This window comes from Somniosus microcephalus, chromosome 6 (genome assembly GCF_052327205.1).
Source record: "Somniosus microcephalus isolate GS21.2 chromosome 6, FLI_Smic_1.0, whole genome shotgun sequence".
Classification (NCBI taxonomy): Eukaryota; Metazoa; Chordata; class Chondrichthyes; order Squaliformes; family Somniosidae; genus Somniosus; species Somniosus microcephalus.
Window position 1 is genome coordinate 172,759,282 of NC_140992.1, and position 18,718 is coordinate 172,777,999.

The 18,718-nt window shown below is 49.0% G+C and overlaps 1 protein-coding gene across 1 annotated transcript in view; it reads left to right on the plus strand.

The window, feature by feature from the left end:
* The window catches only part of LOC147116207 (lysosomal protective protein), a 49,202-nt gene that overhangs the window by 2,610 nt on the left and 27,874 nt on the right, over positions 1-18,718 (plus strand). Inside the window, exon 2 of the mRNA XM_085990929.1 lies at positions 18,408-18,519. Coding sequence (XP_085847055.1) covers positions 18,408-18,519 — 112 coding nt within the window. The remainder of the gene's footprint in view (positions 1-18,407; positions 18,520-18,718) is intronic.

An 18,718-nucleotide genomic window follows, 5' to 3' on the forward strand; every position in this document is an offset into this window, starting at 1 on the left:
TTTGTGAAGAAGTGCCTCCTGACATCCCCTGAACTGCCGAGCTCTAATGTTAAAGTTCTATCCCCTTGTTCTGGACTCTCCCACCGGAAGAAATAGTTTATCTCTATCTACCCTATCAAATCCTTTAATCATCTTAAACACCTCAATTATATCACCCTTCAATCTTTTATACTCAAGGGCCTAATTGGGCTTGGGTTTTTATCTGTTTCTTTCTCTCTCCCAGGAGATTACGCTGCTGCTGGGGAGAGGATGTCTATTCACGATGCTTCAGGCATCATCGTGTGGGACAGGATTGATGGACCCGACAGTCTTTCCCTGCCCGTCATTTTTGTACATTCCTGCTTCTGAGAAGCAAGTGTTGCTAACAAAGAGAAGTCAGGGAGAGACTCTTGTGATTAAACATAACTAAAGGATTTGAAAATGACATTCTCGGAATTCCGCACCTGGTGACCATTCTTCAGGCGCGATCCTAGACTGTGACTGGCGGTGTGTGGGGGGGTTATTCAACAAAGAACAAAAGAAAAACTTGTATTTCTATAGCACCTTTCACATCCTCAGGATGTCTCAAAGTGCATTACAGCCAATGAAGTACTTTTGAAGTGTTCACTATTGTAATGTAGGAAACGCAGCAGCCAGTTTGCTTGCAGCAAGCTCCCACAAACAGCATTGTTACCTCTGGACTTGACTATTCCAACGCACTCATGGCTGGCCTCCCATGTTCTACCCTATGTAAACTTGAGATGATCCAAAACTCTGCTGCCTGTGTCCTAACTTGCACCAAGCCCCGTTCACCCATCACCCCTGTGTTCGCTGACCTACATTGGCTCCCAGTTAAGCAATGCCTCGATTACAAAATTCTCATCCTTGTTTTCAAATCCCTCCATGGCCTCGCCCCTCCCCATCTCTGTAATATCCTTCAGCCCCACAACCCCCCGAGATATCTGCGCTCCTCTAATACTGCCCTCTTGAGCATCCCTGATTATAATCGCTCAACCATGGGTAGCCGTGCCTTCTGTTGCCTGGGCCCTAAGCTCTGGAATTCCCTGTCTAAACCTCTCCGCCTCGCTACCTCTCTTTCCTCCTTTAAGACGCTCCTTAAAACCCAGCTCTTTGACCATGCTTTTGGTCACCTGCCCTAATTTCTCCTTATGTGGCTCGGAGTCAAATTTTTTACTTATAACACTCCTGTGAAGCGCATTGGGACATGTTACTACGTTAAAGGCACTATATAAATACAAGTTGTTGTTGAATGACCGGATCATCTGGGTTTAGTGATGTTGGTTGAGGGATAAACATTGACCAGGGAGAACTCCCCTGCGCTTCTTCGAAATAGTGCCGTGGGATTTTTTACATCCACCTGAGGGAGCAGACGGAGCCTCGGTTTAACGTCTCATCTGAGAGATGACTCCTCCGACAGTGCAGCAATCCCTCAGTACAGCACTGGAGTGACAGCCTAGATTATGCGCTCAAGTCTCTGGAGTGGGACTCGCAGCCACAACCTTCTGATTCAGAGGTGACAGTGATACCCCATATCGCTTGATCCCTTTAGCTTTAAGAAATATATCTAACTCCTTCTTGAATATATTTAATGAATTAGCCTCAACTGCCTTCTGTGATAGAGAATTCGACAGGTTCACCACTCTCTGGGTGAAGAAATTTCTCCATCAGTCCTAAATGGCTTACCCCTTATCCTTGGACTGTGATCCCTGGTTCTGGACTCCCCCACCATTGGGAACATCCTTCCTGCATCTAGTCTGTCTAGTCCTGTTAGAATTTTATAAGTTTCAATGGGATCCCCTCTCATTCTTCTAAACTCCAGTGAGTATAAGCCCAATCGACCCAATCTCCTCATACGTCATTCCTGCCATCCCAGGTATCAGTCTGGTGAATCTTCGCTGCACTCCCTCCATGGCAAGAACATCCTTCCTCAGATAAGGCGACCATAACTGCACACAATACTCAAGGTGTGGTCTCACCAAGGCCCTGTACAACTGCAGCAAGCCATCCTTGCTCCTGTACTCGAATCCTCTCGCTATGAAGGCCAACATACCATTTGCCTTCTTAACCGCCTGTTGCACCTGAATGCTTACCTTCAGCGACTGATGCACAAGGACACCCAGGTCTCGTTGCACTTCCCCTTCTCCCAATTTATTGCCATTCAGATAATAATCTGCCTTCCTGTTTTTGCCACCAAAGTGGATAACCTCTCATTTATCCACATTATACTGCATCTGCCCAATCACCCAACCTGTCCAAATCATACTGGAGTTTCTCTGCATCCTCCTCACAGCACACATGCCCACCCAGCTTTGTGTCGCCTGCAAACTTGGAGATATTACATCTAGTTCCCTCGTCTAGATCATTAATATATATTATGAATAGCTGGGGTCCAAGCAGAATAGCTCAGAATTGGCACCTTTTGCCAGAAGCTGAATGTGAGGTGATTTAGAGGAAGGACAGGGAATGGGTTAATGGGTCGCGATTTCAGACGTGCTGTTGCTGCCGATTTAAAACTTACGTTGTGTAAGCCAGCTGCCCTCAAGGTGAGTTAATAGCTGCCTCCTGCAGATTAGGAAAGCTGATTGCCCGTTCGGTGCTCAGTCAGCTAATCGCGGGAGGGCCACTGGTAGACGTGCAACAGTTGGGTCCTGTGACCCTCGGCTGAGGGAAATTAGCCCAAGTCCCTGCTCCTGATCGCTGTAAGAACATAAGGAACAGGAGGAGGCCATTCAGCCCTTTGGGCCTGGTCTAGCATTCAATTAGATCAGGACTGATCTGCATCTGGCTTCTATTTCCCTGCCTTTGCTCCATATCCCTTGATAGATGTGTGTGTGTAATTGGCGAAGAAAAAAAAATGAACTAAAATCTGCATCACGAGAGAGGGAAGTGGGGAAAAAATGGGTTTTTATTTTAAGAACATAGAAATTACAACTAGGAAATGGGCCGTTTGTCCCACCTTGGCTGTGTTGGTGTTTGCCTTCACATGGGCAGTATCCTGATCCCATGTGCCTACCCTGTTCCCATGTCCCTTTGTCCCCCTTTTTTTCATCCAGCTATCTGACCTATTCTTAACTGTTGACATGGTCTCTGCTTCGGTCAGAAGACCTTTGGTCCAGAGCAGGAGTGGATGGGTTGTGCCCATATAATGAGCCCAGCCCGAGGAATGCTGCAGCTCCCGATTAACACACCATGCCTTCCTTCAACCACAGGAGAATCGCCTTCCATTCCCCACATTCGAGAGCGGAGCTAGAAAATGGCCCCTGGCTTTTAGGAGGCTGTTGTTCTGTGAGCAGCTGCGAAGGGGAGGTGAGATTCTGCCATGTAATCGGAGAACTTGAGTAGCAAAGCTGATTGATTGGCAGATACGGCCCGTGTTCAGCAGTGAGAGGCCGAGCAGGGGGTTTCCTGTGTGCCGCCTGGGTTCGGGTTGCAGCCCTGTGGGATCAGTTTCAAACACTGGCTCTGCTCCAGCTTCAGCAGATGCAGGTGATCTTGGGCAGAAGCCATGGAGGAAGGAAGTTCCGTCAGTCTCAGTGATTGAATCCGAGAGAGCTAGGCCAGATTCTCAGCGACAGATATTTACGGCAACTTCCTCATTTTTAAAACCTTTTAGAAACCATTAAATATGTCTTTTTTTAAAACTCCCTGCTTTATAAACCACTGCCATATTTTGCCAAATGCAAACCCAAGTGTGTAGGGGATGGGAGGGTGGGATGGAATGAGGATCGGGGAGGGGGGTGGTGCGGATAGGGTGGGGCATGGCTTCTGATCTGAGATGTGCTCTTTGGTTGAAAGCTGTTTAAAGACCAATGATGACTTTTGTAACTAATGGCCAGTGATGCCCGGCGATAACAAATGCCTCCATATCACCAGACACTGAAATAAGTGAAGGAAGAAATGGTCTTTTGCTTTCACAGTTTAGTTACGGCCGTTTAGGCGATGGAGGTAAACCGAGCCGCCGACCAGCCACCCCATCCCCCCCCACCCCTCCCATCTCCCCCACCCCCACCCCTCCCACATCCACTGGTTCTTCCTTATCTATTCTACCAGTTACATCCTGAAAAAATTCCAGTAGATTAGTCAAGCATGATTTACCTTTTGTAAGTCCATGTTGACTTTGTCCGATCCTGTCACTGTTTTCCAAGTGCTCTGCTATTACATCTTTTAGAATGGACTCTAGCATTTTCCCCACTACCAATGTCAGGCTTACCGGTCCATAATTCCCCATTTTTTTCTCCACCACCTTTTTTAAATAGTGGGGTTACGTTAGCTACCCTCCAATCCATGGGAACTGTTGCAGAGTCTATAGAATTTTGGAAGATGACCAGCAATGCATCTACTATTTCTAGGGCCACTTCCTTAAGTACCCTAGGATGTAGATTATCAGGCCCTGGTGATTTATCGGCCTTCAATCCCATCAATTTCCCTAACACCATTTCCCTACAAATACTGATTTCATTCAGTTCCTCCCTCTCATTAGACACTATTTTCCCCGACATCTCTGGGAGTTTATTTGTGTCCTCCTTTGTGAAGACAGAACCAAAGTATGTATTTAATTGATATGCCATGTCTTTGTTCCCCGTTATAAATTCCCCTGATTCTGACTGCAAGGGACCTACGCTTGACTTTACCAATCTTTTTCTCTTCACATATCTATAGAAGCCTTTACAGTCAGTTTTTTATGTTCCCTGTAAGCTTACTCTCATACTCTATTTTCCCCCTCTTAATTAATCCCTTTGTCCTCCTTTGCTGAATCCTAAACGTTTTTTTATTCATTGATGGGATGTGGGCGTCGCTGGCTGGCTAGGCCTGCATTTAGTGCCCATCCCTAATTGCCCTTGAGAAGATGGTGGTGAGCCACCTTCTTGAACCGCTGCAGTCCATATGGTGTAGGTACACCCACAATGCTGTTAGAAAGGGAGTTCCAGGATTTTGGCCCAGCGACACTGAAGGAACGGCGATACAGGTCCAAGTCAGGATGGTGTGTGGCTTGGAGGGGAACTTGTAGGTGGTGATGTTCCCATGCGTCTGCTGCCCTTGTCCTTCTAAGTGGTAGAGGTCGCGGGTTTGGAAGGTGCTGTTGAAGGAGCTTTGGCGAGTTGCTGCAGTGCATCTTGTAGATGGTACACACTGCAGCCACAGTGCGCCGGTGGTGGAGGGAGTGAATGTTGAAGGTGGTGGATGGAGTGCCAATCAAGCGGGCTGCTTTATCCTGAATGGTGTCGAGCTTCTTGAGTGTTGTTGGAGCTGCACTCATCCAGGCAAGTGGAGAGTATTCCATCACACTCCTGACTTGTGCCTTGTAGATGGTGGAAAGGCTTTGGGGAGTCAGGAGGTGAGACACTCGCCGCAGAATTCCCAGCCTCTGGCCTGCTCTTGTAGCCACAGTATTTATATGGCTGGTCCAGTTCAGTTTCTGATCAATGGTAACCCCCAGGATGTTGATAGTGGGGGATTCAGCGATGGTAATGCCATTGAATGTCAAGGGGAGATGGTTAGAGTCTCGCTTGTTGGAGATGGTCATTGCCTGGCACTTGTGTGGTGCGAATGTTACTTGCCACTTGTCAGCCCAAGTCTGAATGTTGTCCAGGTCTTGCTGCATATGGACACGGACTGCGTCAGTATCTGACGAGTCTTGAATGGTGCTGAACAGTGTGCAATCATCAGCGAACATCCCCACTTCTGACCTTATGATGGAGGGAAGGTCATTGATGAAACAGCTGAAGATGGTTGGGCCTAGGACACTGCCCTGAGGAACTCCTGCAGTGATGTCATGTGATTGAGATGAATGACCTCCAACAACCACAGCCAACTTCCTTTGTGTTAGGTATGATTCCAACCAATGGAGAGTTTTCCCCTTGATTCCCATTGACTTCAGTTTTGCTAGGGCTCCTTGATGCCACACTCGATCAAATACTGCCCCCAATCCTCAGGTTTGCTGCTTTTTCTGGCAAATTTATATGTCCTCTCCTTGGATCTTATGCTATCCCTAATTTCTCTTGTTAGCCAATGTTGAGTCACCTTTTTTGTTTTATTTTTATGCCAAACAGGGGTGAACAAATTCTGTAGTTCATCCATGTGATCTTTAAATGTTTGCCATTGCCTATTCACCGTCAACCCTTTAAGTAACATTCCCCAATCCATCCTAGCCAACTCGCACCTCATACCATTGTAGTTTCCTTTATTTAAATTCAGTTCCCAAGTCTCTGAATCAACTACTTCACTCTCCATCTTAATGAAGAATTCTATAATATTATGATCGCTCCTCCCCAAGGGGCCTCGCACAACAAGATTGCTAATTAATCCTTTCTCATTACATAATACCCAGTCTCCGACTCTTTACAATCTATATTAACGATTTGGAGGAGGGGACCCAGTGCAACATATCCAAGTTTGCCGACGATACAAAGATGGGAGGGAAAGCAGTGAGTGAGGAGGACATAAAAAACCTGCAAAAGGACATAGACAGGCTAAGTGAGTGGGCAGAAATTTGGCAGATGGAATATAATGTTGGAAAGTGTGAGGTTATGCACTTTGGCAGAAAAAATCAAAGAGCAAGTTATTATCTAAATGGAGAGAAACTGCAAAGTGCTACAGTACAAAGGGATCTGGGGGTCCTGGTGCATGAAACACAGAAGGTTAGTATGCAGGTACAGCAGGTGATCAGGAAGGCCAATGGAATCTTGGCTTTTATTGCAAGGGGGATGGAGTATAAAAGCAGGGAAGTCTTGCTTCAGTTATACAGGGTACTGGTGAGGCCACACCTGGAATATTGCGTACAGTTTTGGTTTCCATATTTAAGAAAATATATACTTGCTCTTGAGGCAGTTCAGAGAGGGTTCACTCGGTTGATTCCGGAGATGAGGGGGTTGACTTATGAGGAAAGGTTGAGTAGGTTAGGCCTCTACTCATTGGAATTCAGAAGAATGAGAGGCTGTGGCGGAGCCACCAAGAGACTCGGGGCAATTAGCAACAATCCCTTTAACTACAGTGTAGTGCAGCTGCGGACTGCACCTTTAAACTGTCTGTTAACTATACTGTATGTACTTTCTTGCACTCTGCGTGATGACATCATGACGCCGATCACGTGACCGCCAGTGGCGCGGAGAACGTGATGACGTCATGACGTCAGCTTCCATAAACCTTGCAGCAGTTGTTGAGGTGCTGGTAAGCTGAATAGACCTGTGTACATCTTCTCCTGTAGTTTTACCAGTTAACTTGTTTGTTCATTAAACTTTGTTATTTTGTTTCACTGAGTTGAATTCCATTATTCGGATAGGAACCTCCATTCCTATATTGGTGACCCCGATCTCGTCGGACAACTTTAGTTGAGATATTTATAATGAACACGAACGCCGTCGCCCTCAAACTGCCGCAGTTCTGGGAACAGCAACCAGCAGCATGGTTTTTCCAGGCAGAAGCCCAGTTCGCACTCCGGGAGATTACAGCGGATTCGACCCGTTATTATTACGTGGTCTCCGCTCTCGACAGCACCACGGCCTCGTGGGTCGTCAGCCTCCTTGGCAATCCACCGGCAGAGGGCAAGTATGAAGCTCTAAAAACTCGTTTGCTACAGGTGTTTGGTCTAAATAAGTCGGAGCGCACACGCAGGCTTATTTCTATGCCCGGCCTCGGGGATTCAAAACCATCGGAACTGATGAGCCAGATGCTCACGTTTTTGGGTTCGGAGCCCCAATGTTTTTTGTTCCGAGAACTCTTGCTCTGCCAGCTACCTGAACCAATTCAGGCAGCCTTGGCCAGTTCTGCAATTACGGACTGTGCCGAGCTCGCTGCAGAGGCAGACAAGATTTTTATGGTCACACAGCAGTGTTGTGCAGCCACAAGGCGCCTTTCCCCCATGCGAGTGAAGCCCAGCCCTCCTCCAGCAGGCTGGTGTACGTACCACGCCCGTTTTGGCGCCAAGGCTCGACGCTGCCGTTCTCCCTGTAGTTTCGCCGAAAAAAGTCTCCAGCAGGCCCACGAGCTTCGATAAGGACGACAGGGTCTGAAAAACACGCCCAGTTCACCATGGCAGTCGGTTCAGCGGGAAAACTCCTTTATATTACGGATTCCATGACAGGGCGACGATTCCTGTGTGACACTGGTTCACAGTGCAGTATTTTGCCACCTTCAAAGCTGGATCTGCAATCTGGCGGTCACGGTCCTTCTCTCGAGGCAGCCAATGGTGCGGCTATTCGCACGTTCGGCAAACGGACAGTCAATTTAACCCTCAGCGGTCAGTGTTTTGTGTGGGAGTTTATAACGGCTAAAGTATCACAGGCCATCCTAGGGGCTGATTTTTTCTGTGCCAACGGCTTTCTGGTCGACGTCTAACACTGCTGACTCATTAATGCGTCCACTTTCCACGCGGTGCCTTGCCACCGCAGCACCGCCGTCTCCTGGTCGGTCGCCTGTGCGGTTCCATCGCAGGACGGGTTTACGCGCCTACTCGGCGAGTTCCCGGAGCTCACTAGGCCTACGTTTTCGGCAGCAGTCGCAAGGCACGGTGTGGCACATCACATCACCACGACGGGATCGCCTGTTTATGCTCGGTCACGAAGATTGGAACCCGGAAAGCTTGCAGCTGCAAAAGCGGAGTTTCAGACCATGGAGCGCCTTGGGATTGTCCGACGTTCCGACAGTCCTTGGTCCTCCCCACTACACATTGTCCCTAAACCAGGCGGCGGATGGAGGCCTTGTGGGGATTACAGACGCCTTAACAAAGCCACTACGCCGGATAGGTATCCAATACCGCATATACAAGATTTTTCGGCTCATCTGGCTGGCAACTCAGTATTTTCCAAAGTAGATCTCGTCCACGGATATTACCAAGTTCCTGTGTATCCTCAGGATGTCCCCAAAACGGCGGTCATCACACCGTTTGGCCTTTTTGAGTTCCTCCGAATGCCGTTCAGATTGAAAAACGCGGCTCAGGCCTTTCAGCGACTCATGGACTCTGTGTTGCGGGATCTTCCCTTCATTTTCGTTTACTTGGATGACATTCTCATCGCTAGTAAGGATACGAATGAGCACATGGTCCATTTACGTACACTCTTTGCCCGTCTCAGCCAACATGGCCTCATCATAAACCTAGCCAAATGCCAGTTTGGGTTAACCAGCATTGACTTTCTGGGGCATAGGATTACCTCCGAAGGCGCCGTCCCACTGGCCACCAAGGTAGAGGCAGTTACGGCATTCCCGCGGCCCCACACAGTCAAATCTCTTCAGGAGTTCCTGGGGATGGTAAATTTTTATAATCGTTTTGTCCCCAAGGCAGCCCAGTTGATGCAGCCGCTGTACGAAGCACTCAAAGGGAAGTCGGGCAAGGAGGTTATCGCTTGGACACCGCAGATGGACCAGGCGTTCCTTGACACCAAGGCGGCGTTGGCAGAGATGCAACCATGCTGGCACACCCACTCCCGGGCGCGACCGTCGCCCTCACTACCGATGGGTTGACGGGACTTGGCAGCTGTTGGCCTTTTTCAGCCGCCAACTGCGCAAGAACGAGCGAAAATATAGCACTTTTGACGGAGTTACTGGCCCTGTTTTTGGCCATCCGGCATTTTCGTTTTCTCTTGGAAGGGCGCCCGTTCACTGCGTTCGTGGACCATAAGCCGCTCAAGTTCGCAATGGCTAAAACGGCGGAGCCGTGGTCAGCTCGGCAACAGCGCCACCTTATATTTATATCCGAATTTACGACGGATTTACGACATGTATCCGGCAAAGATAATCTCGTGGCCGATTGCCTTTCACGTGCCCCAGTCCAGGCAGTTCACCTGGGAATCGATTTCATCGGGTTGGCGGAAGAACTGGCAGATCCCGAAGTACAGGCGTATCAGACCACGCCTTCTAGTTTGCAGGTAGCCGATGTTATGTTCCAAGCAGCAGGAACCACGCTCTTGTGTGACACATCCATGGGAGTGCCCCGGCCCATTGTGCCGGTCGAATGGCGTAAGAATTCATGTCCCGCAAATTTGTTTGGAAAGGGATGCATTCGGACGTTCGGAACTGGGTAAACAATTGCGTGGACTGTCAAAAATCAGAAGTCCATCGTCATGTTAAGGCTCCAGTGGCCATCTTCCCGGTGCCGGAACGCCGGTTCGATCATGTACACGTGGACTTAGTGGGTCCTCTCCCCGCTTCGCGGGGTTTTACGCATCTCCTGACGGTAGTGGACCGCAGCACCAGGTGGCCAGAGGCGATTCCCTTGGTCGCTACCACTGCAGCGGACGTCTCCAGGGCGTTCATTTCGTCATGGGTGGCTCGGTTTGGGGTGCCATCTGACATCTCCTCCGACCGAGGTCCACAATTCACGTCAGAATTGTGGAACGCAGTTGCACAGGGTTTGGGTATCAAGCTGCACTGTACCACCGCTTACCATCCGCAGGCGAATGGTCTGTGCGAGAGGTTTCATCGGTCTCTCGAGCCGTCCCTCCGTGCCAGCTTGCGTGGTCCCAATTGGGTGGACAGACTCCATTGGGTAATGCTAGGCCTCCGCACAGCCCCTAAAGATGACCTCCAGTCTTCATCAGCTGAGTTAGTCTACGGTCAAGCACTTCGAGTGCCAGGGGACTTCCTCCCTTCACGTACAGAACCGTGGTCGCCGGCTCAGCATCATGAGGCGGCAAAGAATTTCCTGCCTATTCCAACCTCGCATCACAGCCTACAGAGGCCTCGTGTTCCGGCAGAACTCATGAGCTCCGATTACGTTTTTATTCGGCAGGACGCTCAGAGATCCGCTCAGACCACCTTATGCTGGACCGTTTCGTGTCATCTCATCAGGAGAAAATTTTTTCACGGTCGAAGTGGGAGGCAAGTCCGATACCATCTCTATCGACCGACTTAAACCAGCCCATCTAGATCGGGGTGAACCAGTTGTTGTCGCCCAGCCACCTCGCCGTGGACGACCACTGTTGACTGCCAGACCAGTTATGCAACAGCCCGCTATTGAACTGCCTGCTTCTGCCTCGTCCTCGCCCACACCTCCTGCTACTGTTTCCTCCACCCCTGATGCGCTGCTTCAGACACAGCCAAACACCAGCTCGTCTTCCAACATTCCACTGCTGCTGCCTGAGTTTCATAGTCGGTCGGGCAGGATCATCAAACCTCCTGTTCGTTTGACACTGTTAAAGAGAATTCTGGGGGGGCGCCTGTGGCGGAGCCACCAAGAGACTCTGGGCAATTAGCAACAATCCCTTTAACTACAGTGTAGTGCAGCTGCGGACTGCACCTTTTAAACTGTCTGTTAACTATACTGTATGTACTTTCTTGCACTCTGCGTGATGACGTCATGACGCCGATCACGTGACCGCCAGTGGCGCGGAGAACGTGATGACGTCAGCTTCCATAAACCTTGCAGCAGTTGAGGTGCTGGCAAGCTGAATAGACTTGTGTACATCTTCTCCTGTAGTTTTACCAGTTAACTTGTTTGTTCATTAAACTTTGTTATTTTGTTTCACTGAGTTGAATTCCATTATTCGAATAGGAACCTCCGTTCCTATAAGGCGATCTTTTCGAAACATATAAGATTGTGAGGGGGTTGATCAGGTGGATGCGGGGAGGATGTTTCTACTGATGGGTGAGACTAGAACTAGGGGGCATAACCTTAGAATAAGGGGCTGCCGTTTCAAAACTGAGATGAGGAGAAACTTCTTCACTCAGAGGGTAGTAAATCTATGGAATTTGCTACCTCAGAGAGCTGTGGAAGCTGTGACATTAAATAAATTTAAAACGGAGATAGACAGCTTCCTAGCTGATAAGGGAATTAGGGGTTACGGGGAGCGGGCAGGGAAGTGGACGTGAGTCTAGGTTCGGATCAGCCATGATCCTATTGAATGGCGGAGCAGGCCCGAGGGGCCGTATGGCCTACTCCTGCTCCTACTTCTTATGTTCTTATGTAGATGGCCTGATCTCTAGTTGGTTCCTCGACATATTGGTCCAGGAAACCATCCCGTATACACTCTAGGAATTCCTCAGTATTGTTACTAATTTGGTTAGACCAATCTATATGTAGATTAAAGTCACCCATGATAACTGCTGTGCCCTTATTGCATGCATCTCTAATTTCCCATTTAATGCCATCCCCAACCTCAGCATTACTGTTTGGGGGTCTGTATACAACTCCCACTAATGTTTTCTGCCCCTTAGTATTTCTCAGCTCTACCCATACAGATTCCACATCATCAGAGCTAATATCCTTCCTTACTATTGTGTTAATCTCCTCTTTAACCAGCAATGCTACCCCACTGCCTTTTCCTTTTTGCCTGTCCTTCCTGAATATTGAATACCCCTGGATGTTGAATTCCCAGCCTTGGTCACCCTGGAGCCATGTCTCCGTAATCCCAATTATATCATATCCGTTTACATCTATTTGTGCAGCTAATTCATCCACCTTATTATGAATGCTCCTCGCATTAAGACACAATGCCTTCAGGCTTATTTTTTTAACACTCTTAGACCTTTTAGAAAGATTGTTTACTGCGGCCATGTTTGATTTACACCCTTGATTTCTCTGACTGCCACTTTTGCTTTTCTCCTTCCTGTCCTTTGCTTCTATCCTTGCTTACCTTTCCTCTGTCTCCCTGCACAGGTTCTCATCCCCCTGCCATTTTATTTTAAACCCTCCCCAACAGCACTAGCAAACACATCCCCTAGGACATCGGTCCTGGTCCTGCCCAGGTGCAAACCGTCCAGTTTGTACTGGTCCCACCTCCCCCAGAACTGGTTCCAATGTCCCAGGAATTTGAATCTTCCCCCCCCCCCCCCCGCCCCTGCACCATTCTTCTAGCCACGTATTCATCTGAAATATCCTTCTATTTCTACTCTGACTAGCACATGGCACTGGTAGCAATCCTGAGATTACTAGCTTTTGAGGTCCTATTTTTAAATTTACCTCCTAACTCCCTATATTCAGCTTTTAGGACCTCATCCCATTTTTTACCTGTATCGTTGGTACCTATATGCACCACGACAACTGGCTGTTCACCCTCCCCCTCCAGAATGCCATGCAGCCGCTCCGAGACATCCTTGACCCTTGCACCAGGGAGGCAACATAACATCTGGAGTCTCGTTTGTGGCCGCAGAACCACCTATCTATTCCCATTACAATAGAATCCTCTATCACTATAGCTCTCTCGCTCTTTTTCCTCCCGTCCCATGCAGCAGAACCACCCATGGTGCCAGGAAGTTGGTTGCTGCTGCCTTCCCCAATAAGCCATCCTCCCCAACAATATCAAAAGCGGTATATCTGTTTGAGAGGGGGATGGCCACAGGGGACCCCTGCCTACCCCTACTACTCTGGCGGTCACCCATTCCCTTCCTGCCTGTGCAGCCTTTACCTGCGGTGTGACCAACTGATTAAACGTGATATCCACGACGTCCTCAACATCACGAATGCTCCAGTATGCATCCATTCGCAGCTCCAGCGCCGCAATGCGGTCTGCCAGTAGCTGCAGTTGGATACACTTCCTGCACACGGGTCGTCAGGGACACAGGAAGTGTCCCTGATTTCCCACATAGTGCAGGAGGAGCATGCCACGGGGCCGAGCTTTGCTGCCATGACTTACCCTTTAATTAATTTAAATTAAATCCATACCATCAATTCTACTCCAATTAAATGATATACTCAAGGGCCCTTGTTTCCTAGCACTCCCCGCTACACAACAGAGACCTTCGAAACTATAACCACAAAATAAAGACCTTCTAAACTTTATAAACTATGAACCTTAACTGTCAAACTGGGTGAGTATTTATACTATATAATCAGCTGCTTCCTCCTGCCCGCGCCACGTTTTGAATCGTGACGTGGCTCTGGAACGCCGGCACCGGTCTGCGAGATTGGTAAGCTTGTGGAAAAAAAGCCCACGAAAGTGAGTTTAAATACTCACTGAAACTCCGTTCTCACCACTCCCGACAATGGCCTGTGAAAAAAGCCCGCGAAAGTGAGTTTAAATACTCACTGAAACTCCACTCTCGCCGCTCCCGACACTGGCCTGTCTCCCTCTCCTCACCCCCTTCACCCTCTTCCTGTCCTCCCCCTCCTCGCCCCTTCACCCTCTTCCTGTCCTCGCCCCCTTCACCCTCTTCCTGTCCTCCCCCCGCTCCCTTCACCCTCTTCCTGTCCTCCCTCTCCTCGCCCCCTTCACCCTCTTCCTGTCCTCTCCTCGCCCCTTCACCCTCTTCCTGTCCTCCCCCTTCTCGCCCCTTCACCCTCTTCCTGTCCTCGCCCCCTTCACCCTCTTCCTGTCCTCCCCTCCTCGCCCCTTCACCCTCTTCCTGTCCTCGCCCCCTTCACCCTCTTCCTGTCCTCCCTCTCCTCGCCCCTTCACCCTCTTCCTGTCCTCCCTCTCCTTGCCCCCTTCACCCTCTTCCTGTCCTCTCCTCGCCCCCTTCACCCTCTTCCTGTCCTCTCTCTCCTTGCCCCTTCACCCTCTTCCTGTCCTCGCCTCTCTCACCCTCTTCCTGTCCTCCCCCCGCCCCCCCTTCACCCTGTTCCTGTACTCTTCCCCATGTCCTGCCCCTTGTTCAGGGTGGGCCTTGGCAGAATGTGGCGATGACACTACCCCTGGAGCTGGCACTTTACACTGAGGCCGCTGGATGATGGGCAGGGGAGGGGTGTGGGTCTCGGGCCAGCACAGGCTCTGCTCACAGTGTCTGATTGGGGTGGAGATTTCAGGCCTTTAAAGTCTAGCGTTGGAGTGGGAACATTTCTCACTGTTTTCCTTCAGTTGATGTGCCTGATGTGAAAGACAGTCTGCGTGTGCTTCCCCTTCTCAGCTGAAGACCCACAGCACTTACTCTTGTCCAAATGGCCATTATTCATGTGTGAGGCTGGGTCGGCGAGTCAGCCAACTCTTCAACTGTGGGAGGCATCACAGCTGAGTTGCACATGCGCCCTCGCAGCTGCGGGTCATCGATAGCAATCGGGAGTCATTTTTCCCTGCATTCTCTCCTAGTCGAGGGTGCTGAGGTCAGATTCAGTCCCCAGCTGAGATCAGTTCACTCAGCTCTAACCGGGAATGGAATGTGGGGCCTTCCAATCCAATCTGTGTGGTTTTTTCTGTGTGGTTTATTGCCACATCACGAGAGGCCTTTCCTGACTGGGCTGAGTTTGAAGCTGTTGCTGACTTGTGCTGTTACAACTGAGGGTTTATTTCCTGCACAGATTATAACCGCGCACTCACTGGCTAGTTAAAGCTGAAAGCTGCAGTGCCTTTTCAACCTTGCTCGCTCTCTTTCTCCCTCACTCCAATACACCCACCATGCGCTGGCTGTGTGGGCCTCTCCAGTATATACAGGAAGAGGATTCTGATCACGCCATTGATTCAGTGGAGGTGCTTGGTAACGATCTTTGACCCGAAAGCTGCTTTAGCTTCCTCGTCGCCTCAAGTACCAGACTCCATAGGGACACACACACACTTTTAACTCCACATCTGTCTCTACTCTCTCGAAGCTGCTGATTTGTGTTGGATTAGGTTCCCATGGATGCCCCACCATAGCTTCCGTGAGGGCCTAGACAGTGAGCGTCAGTGGGTCGTTCAACCGTGGAGGGCATCACACCCAAGCCCGATTGTGTTCTCGTCTGACATCTGCACATGCGGACCTTCCAGCTGGGAATCATCGGATGGTGATCCCGCCTGATCCTCCCTTGACCCGGGAGTGCTGAGGCCAGTTATAGCACGCAGCTGAGCTCCGGGGAGGGAGGTGCTGGTGAAGTGAAGTAACCTTGGTGAGTTGCTATAGTGCAGCCAGAGTGTGCCAGTGATAGAAGGGGTGGATATTGAACCCAGTGTTTCTCTAGGTGAAACACGATAACCTCCTGTTTGCATCAAGGCTTTGTGCAATGGCATTGAATAGGATGTAGATTGGACCATTGGAATTCAATGCTTGTCTCGGGCTCAGGCTTCTATAGGGGATTGGTGGGGCTGGGAGCCTGCAGCCTAAGTACACTATGGTAGGTCATATGAACAGCTTGACCTGTCTCTAAAGTCACTGTGACTGTGGTCGGAAGATAGCAAATGTTATGTAAACTATTGTTGGCAAGTGTCTGCTGTAGATGTAACCGGCCTTTGCTCCAGTCAGCACTTTGTCCCCAGTTGCAACATCAGGAAATAAAAGGGAAGAGACGAGGCCCCTAGTGCAGAACATCGCCAGGGTTCAAAAGAGTAAGAGATAAAGGAAAGGAGAGAACTTGAATTTGTATAGCGCCTTTTGTGAACTCTGGACGCCCCAAAGCGGTTTACAGGCAGTGAGTACTTGGTTGAGGCGTGGTCACTGTTGTAATGCAGGAAACAAGGCAACCAATTTGTGCACAGCAAGATCACATGAACAGCAATGAGGTAATGGCCAGATAATCTGTTTTCAATGAAGTTGGTTGAGGGATAAATATTGGCCAGGACACCGAGGATAACTTCCCTGGTCGTCTTCGAGTAGTGCCATGGGATCTTTTATGTCCACCTGAGACAGACGGGGCCTCGGTTTCACATCTCATCTGAAAGACGGCACCTCCGACAGTGCAGCATTTCCTCAGTACTGCACCGTAGTGTCAGCCTGCACCTCCGACAGTGCAGCATTCCCTCAGTACTGCACCGGAGTGTCAGCCTGGATCATGTGCTCAAGTCTCTGGAGCAGGACTTGAACCCACAACCTTCTGACTCTGAGGCAAGAGTGCTGCCACTGAGCCACAACTGACACCGAGATGAGATGACAGGACATAGTGATTAGGTGACACCCAGGTTAGATTTAAAAAACCTGAGGATTGTAGAAAGAAGGATAAACAGAAGGCAGGAAGGATCGTTAATGGGAATGAATGAGCTGGTGTCAGATAAAGTGCGATGGTTCTTCATTTCAACACCGTGAGGATATTTGAAGGAAAAGCGCAACCGAGACTGGGTATTTGGAGGTTAGAAGGAACAAGAGCAAAGTTAGGGAGACAGTGAGCATTGATTAAAATACAGAGACAAGACAGGTTGCAATGGAGTCCGAGTTCAGAGAGGTGACCAGCTGTGGCCAATTGGATTTTGCCTCGTATTCCTCAGCTAGATTTTTTAATGTTCATGATATTTCTGTAATGTTAGATTCAGTATTTTTCTCAACAATAAGCTAGCAGCCCGGAGGCAAGCTTTGTACAGTGATGATTTGAAGTGCTAACCAGTTATTCTAAAGGAGCATTGTTATTGTACAATCGCAAACATTTTAGGCACTTGTGATACCTGATGGTCCAGGATGTCTCTTTATTCCACTGACGCAGCAGGGGGCTTAGCCGCACAGACCCTCGGGAGCCTCCTTCTCCTATGTCAATATTGTTGATCTCAGAGTGGTAACTTTGAACAGATCAGTGGACAAAGCCCCTGTAATGAAATCTGTTTGTCTTGATCCTGTATTCGTTTTGCACTCATGTATATTACCCTCCCCCACTGTGTATAGTTTCACTTCCTCTTTCCCGACTAACCTGGGAGGTTCCAGGTCTTGGCTCTTGGCTCCGCCCCTGACTTCTCTTACATAAAGATCCCAGGATCTGTATGACTCACTCCTGTGAACCAGTCGGCGTGTTGAGATGTTAGCTCTGATCTTAGTGATTAAAAGCCAACTTGTTTAAGTCTATAACTTCTAGTTTTGTGGTTATTGAAGGCCCATCAGCCCCCCTCCCCAATTTCAACACACACACACACACACACACACACACGAAGCTGTCTGTGTTTTAAAAATCTGAACCAGGTTAGCTTTGAAAGGCTAAATGAGAGAAAGTCAGCTCGTGTTTAGAGAGGTAGTAAGGTGCTTTTTATTATATTTCACAACTAAGGAGAGCCGGAGAATAGATTGTTCTCACTATGACAACTGTGTCTGTTCATTCACGTACCTTATATGTGAATAAACAGTTGATGGTCCAAAGCCTGTGCCTTTCCTTGATAGATTGTTTATTCAGTTCACCTTTCATGTAGGGAGAACGCATGGAATGGCATGTATCATTTCAGTCGTTAGTATACGGAGTGAAGTTCTCTGTTATCATCCCTGGGCCATACGATCATTTACCTGGATTTTGGGTAGGAAAGGGAGCGCTCCAGATTGTCGGGGACTCAAGGTCCACTTATGAAAGAAAGAAAGACTTGCATTTATACAGTGCCTTTCACGACCACTGAACATCTCAAAGCACTTTACAGCCAATGAAGTACTTTTGGAGTGTAGTCAATGTTGTAATGTGGGAAACATTATGGGAGTGGTTGGTGATGCTGAACATTTACTGCAAAAAACACCCAGGTGTAAAGAGGTTTGAAGTGGTCCTGATGGGTGACTCTCCTTCAAAAGGATTAAGTCCAACCCAGTGGCTATAAAACAAGTTCTCACCACTCCATAGTCTTGCAGGGGCCTCAGTAGTCGACATTAATTCCAACTTGTTTTGTGTCCTGCAGGTTTGTGACGTCTCAGCAAAATCCAGTCACAGACCCTCTGGTCCTGTGGCTGAACGGTGGACCTGGGTGCAGCTCCTTGGATGGATTCCTCTCTGAAAATGGACCTTTGCATGTCAGTACTTCCTTTACCGAAGGGCGAGGATTGAGCTTCACTGTTGACTAATCTCAGTCAGGACAGCAGCATTGGCTTTAACTCCCCCTGGACTGTGGGAAGGGAACAGCCAGGGTTCCTGTTACAGTCACTATCCACTGACCCTGCTGTATGTGCACGAATGGACATGCGATGCCCCGTTAGTAGAATATCTCACCAA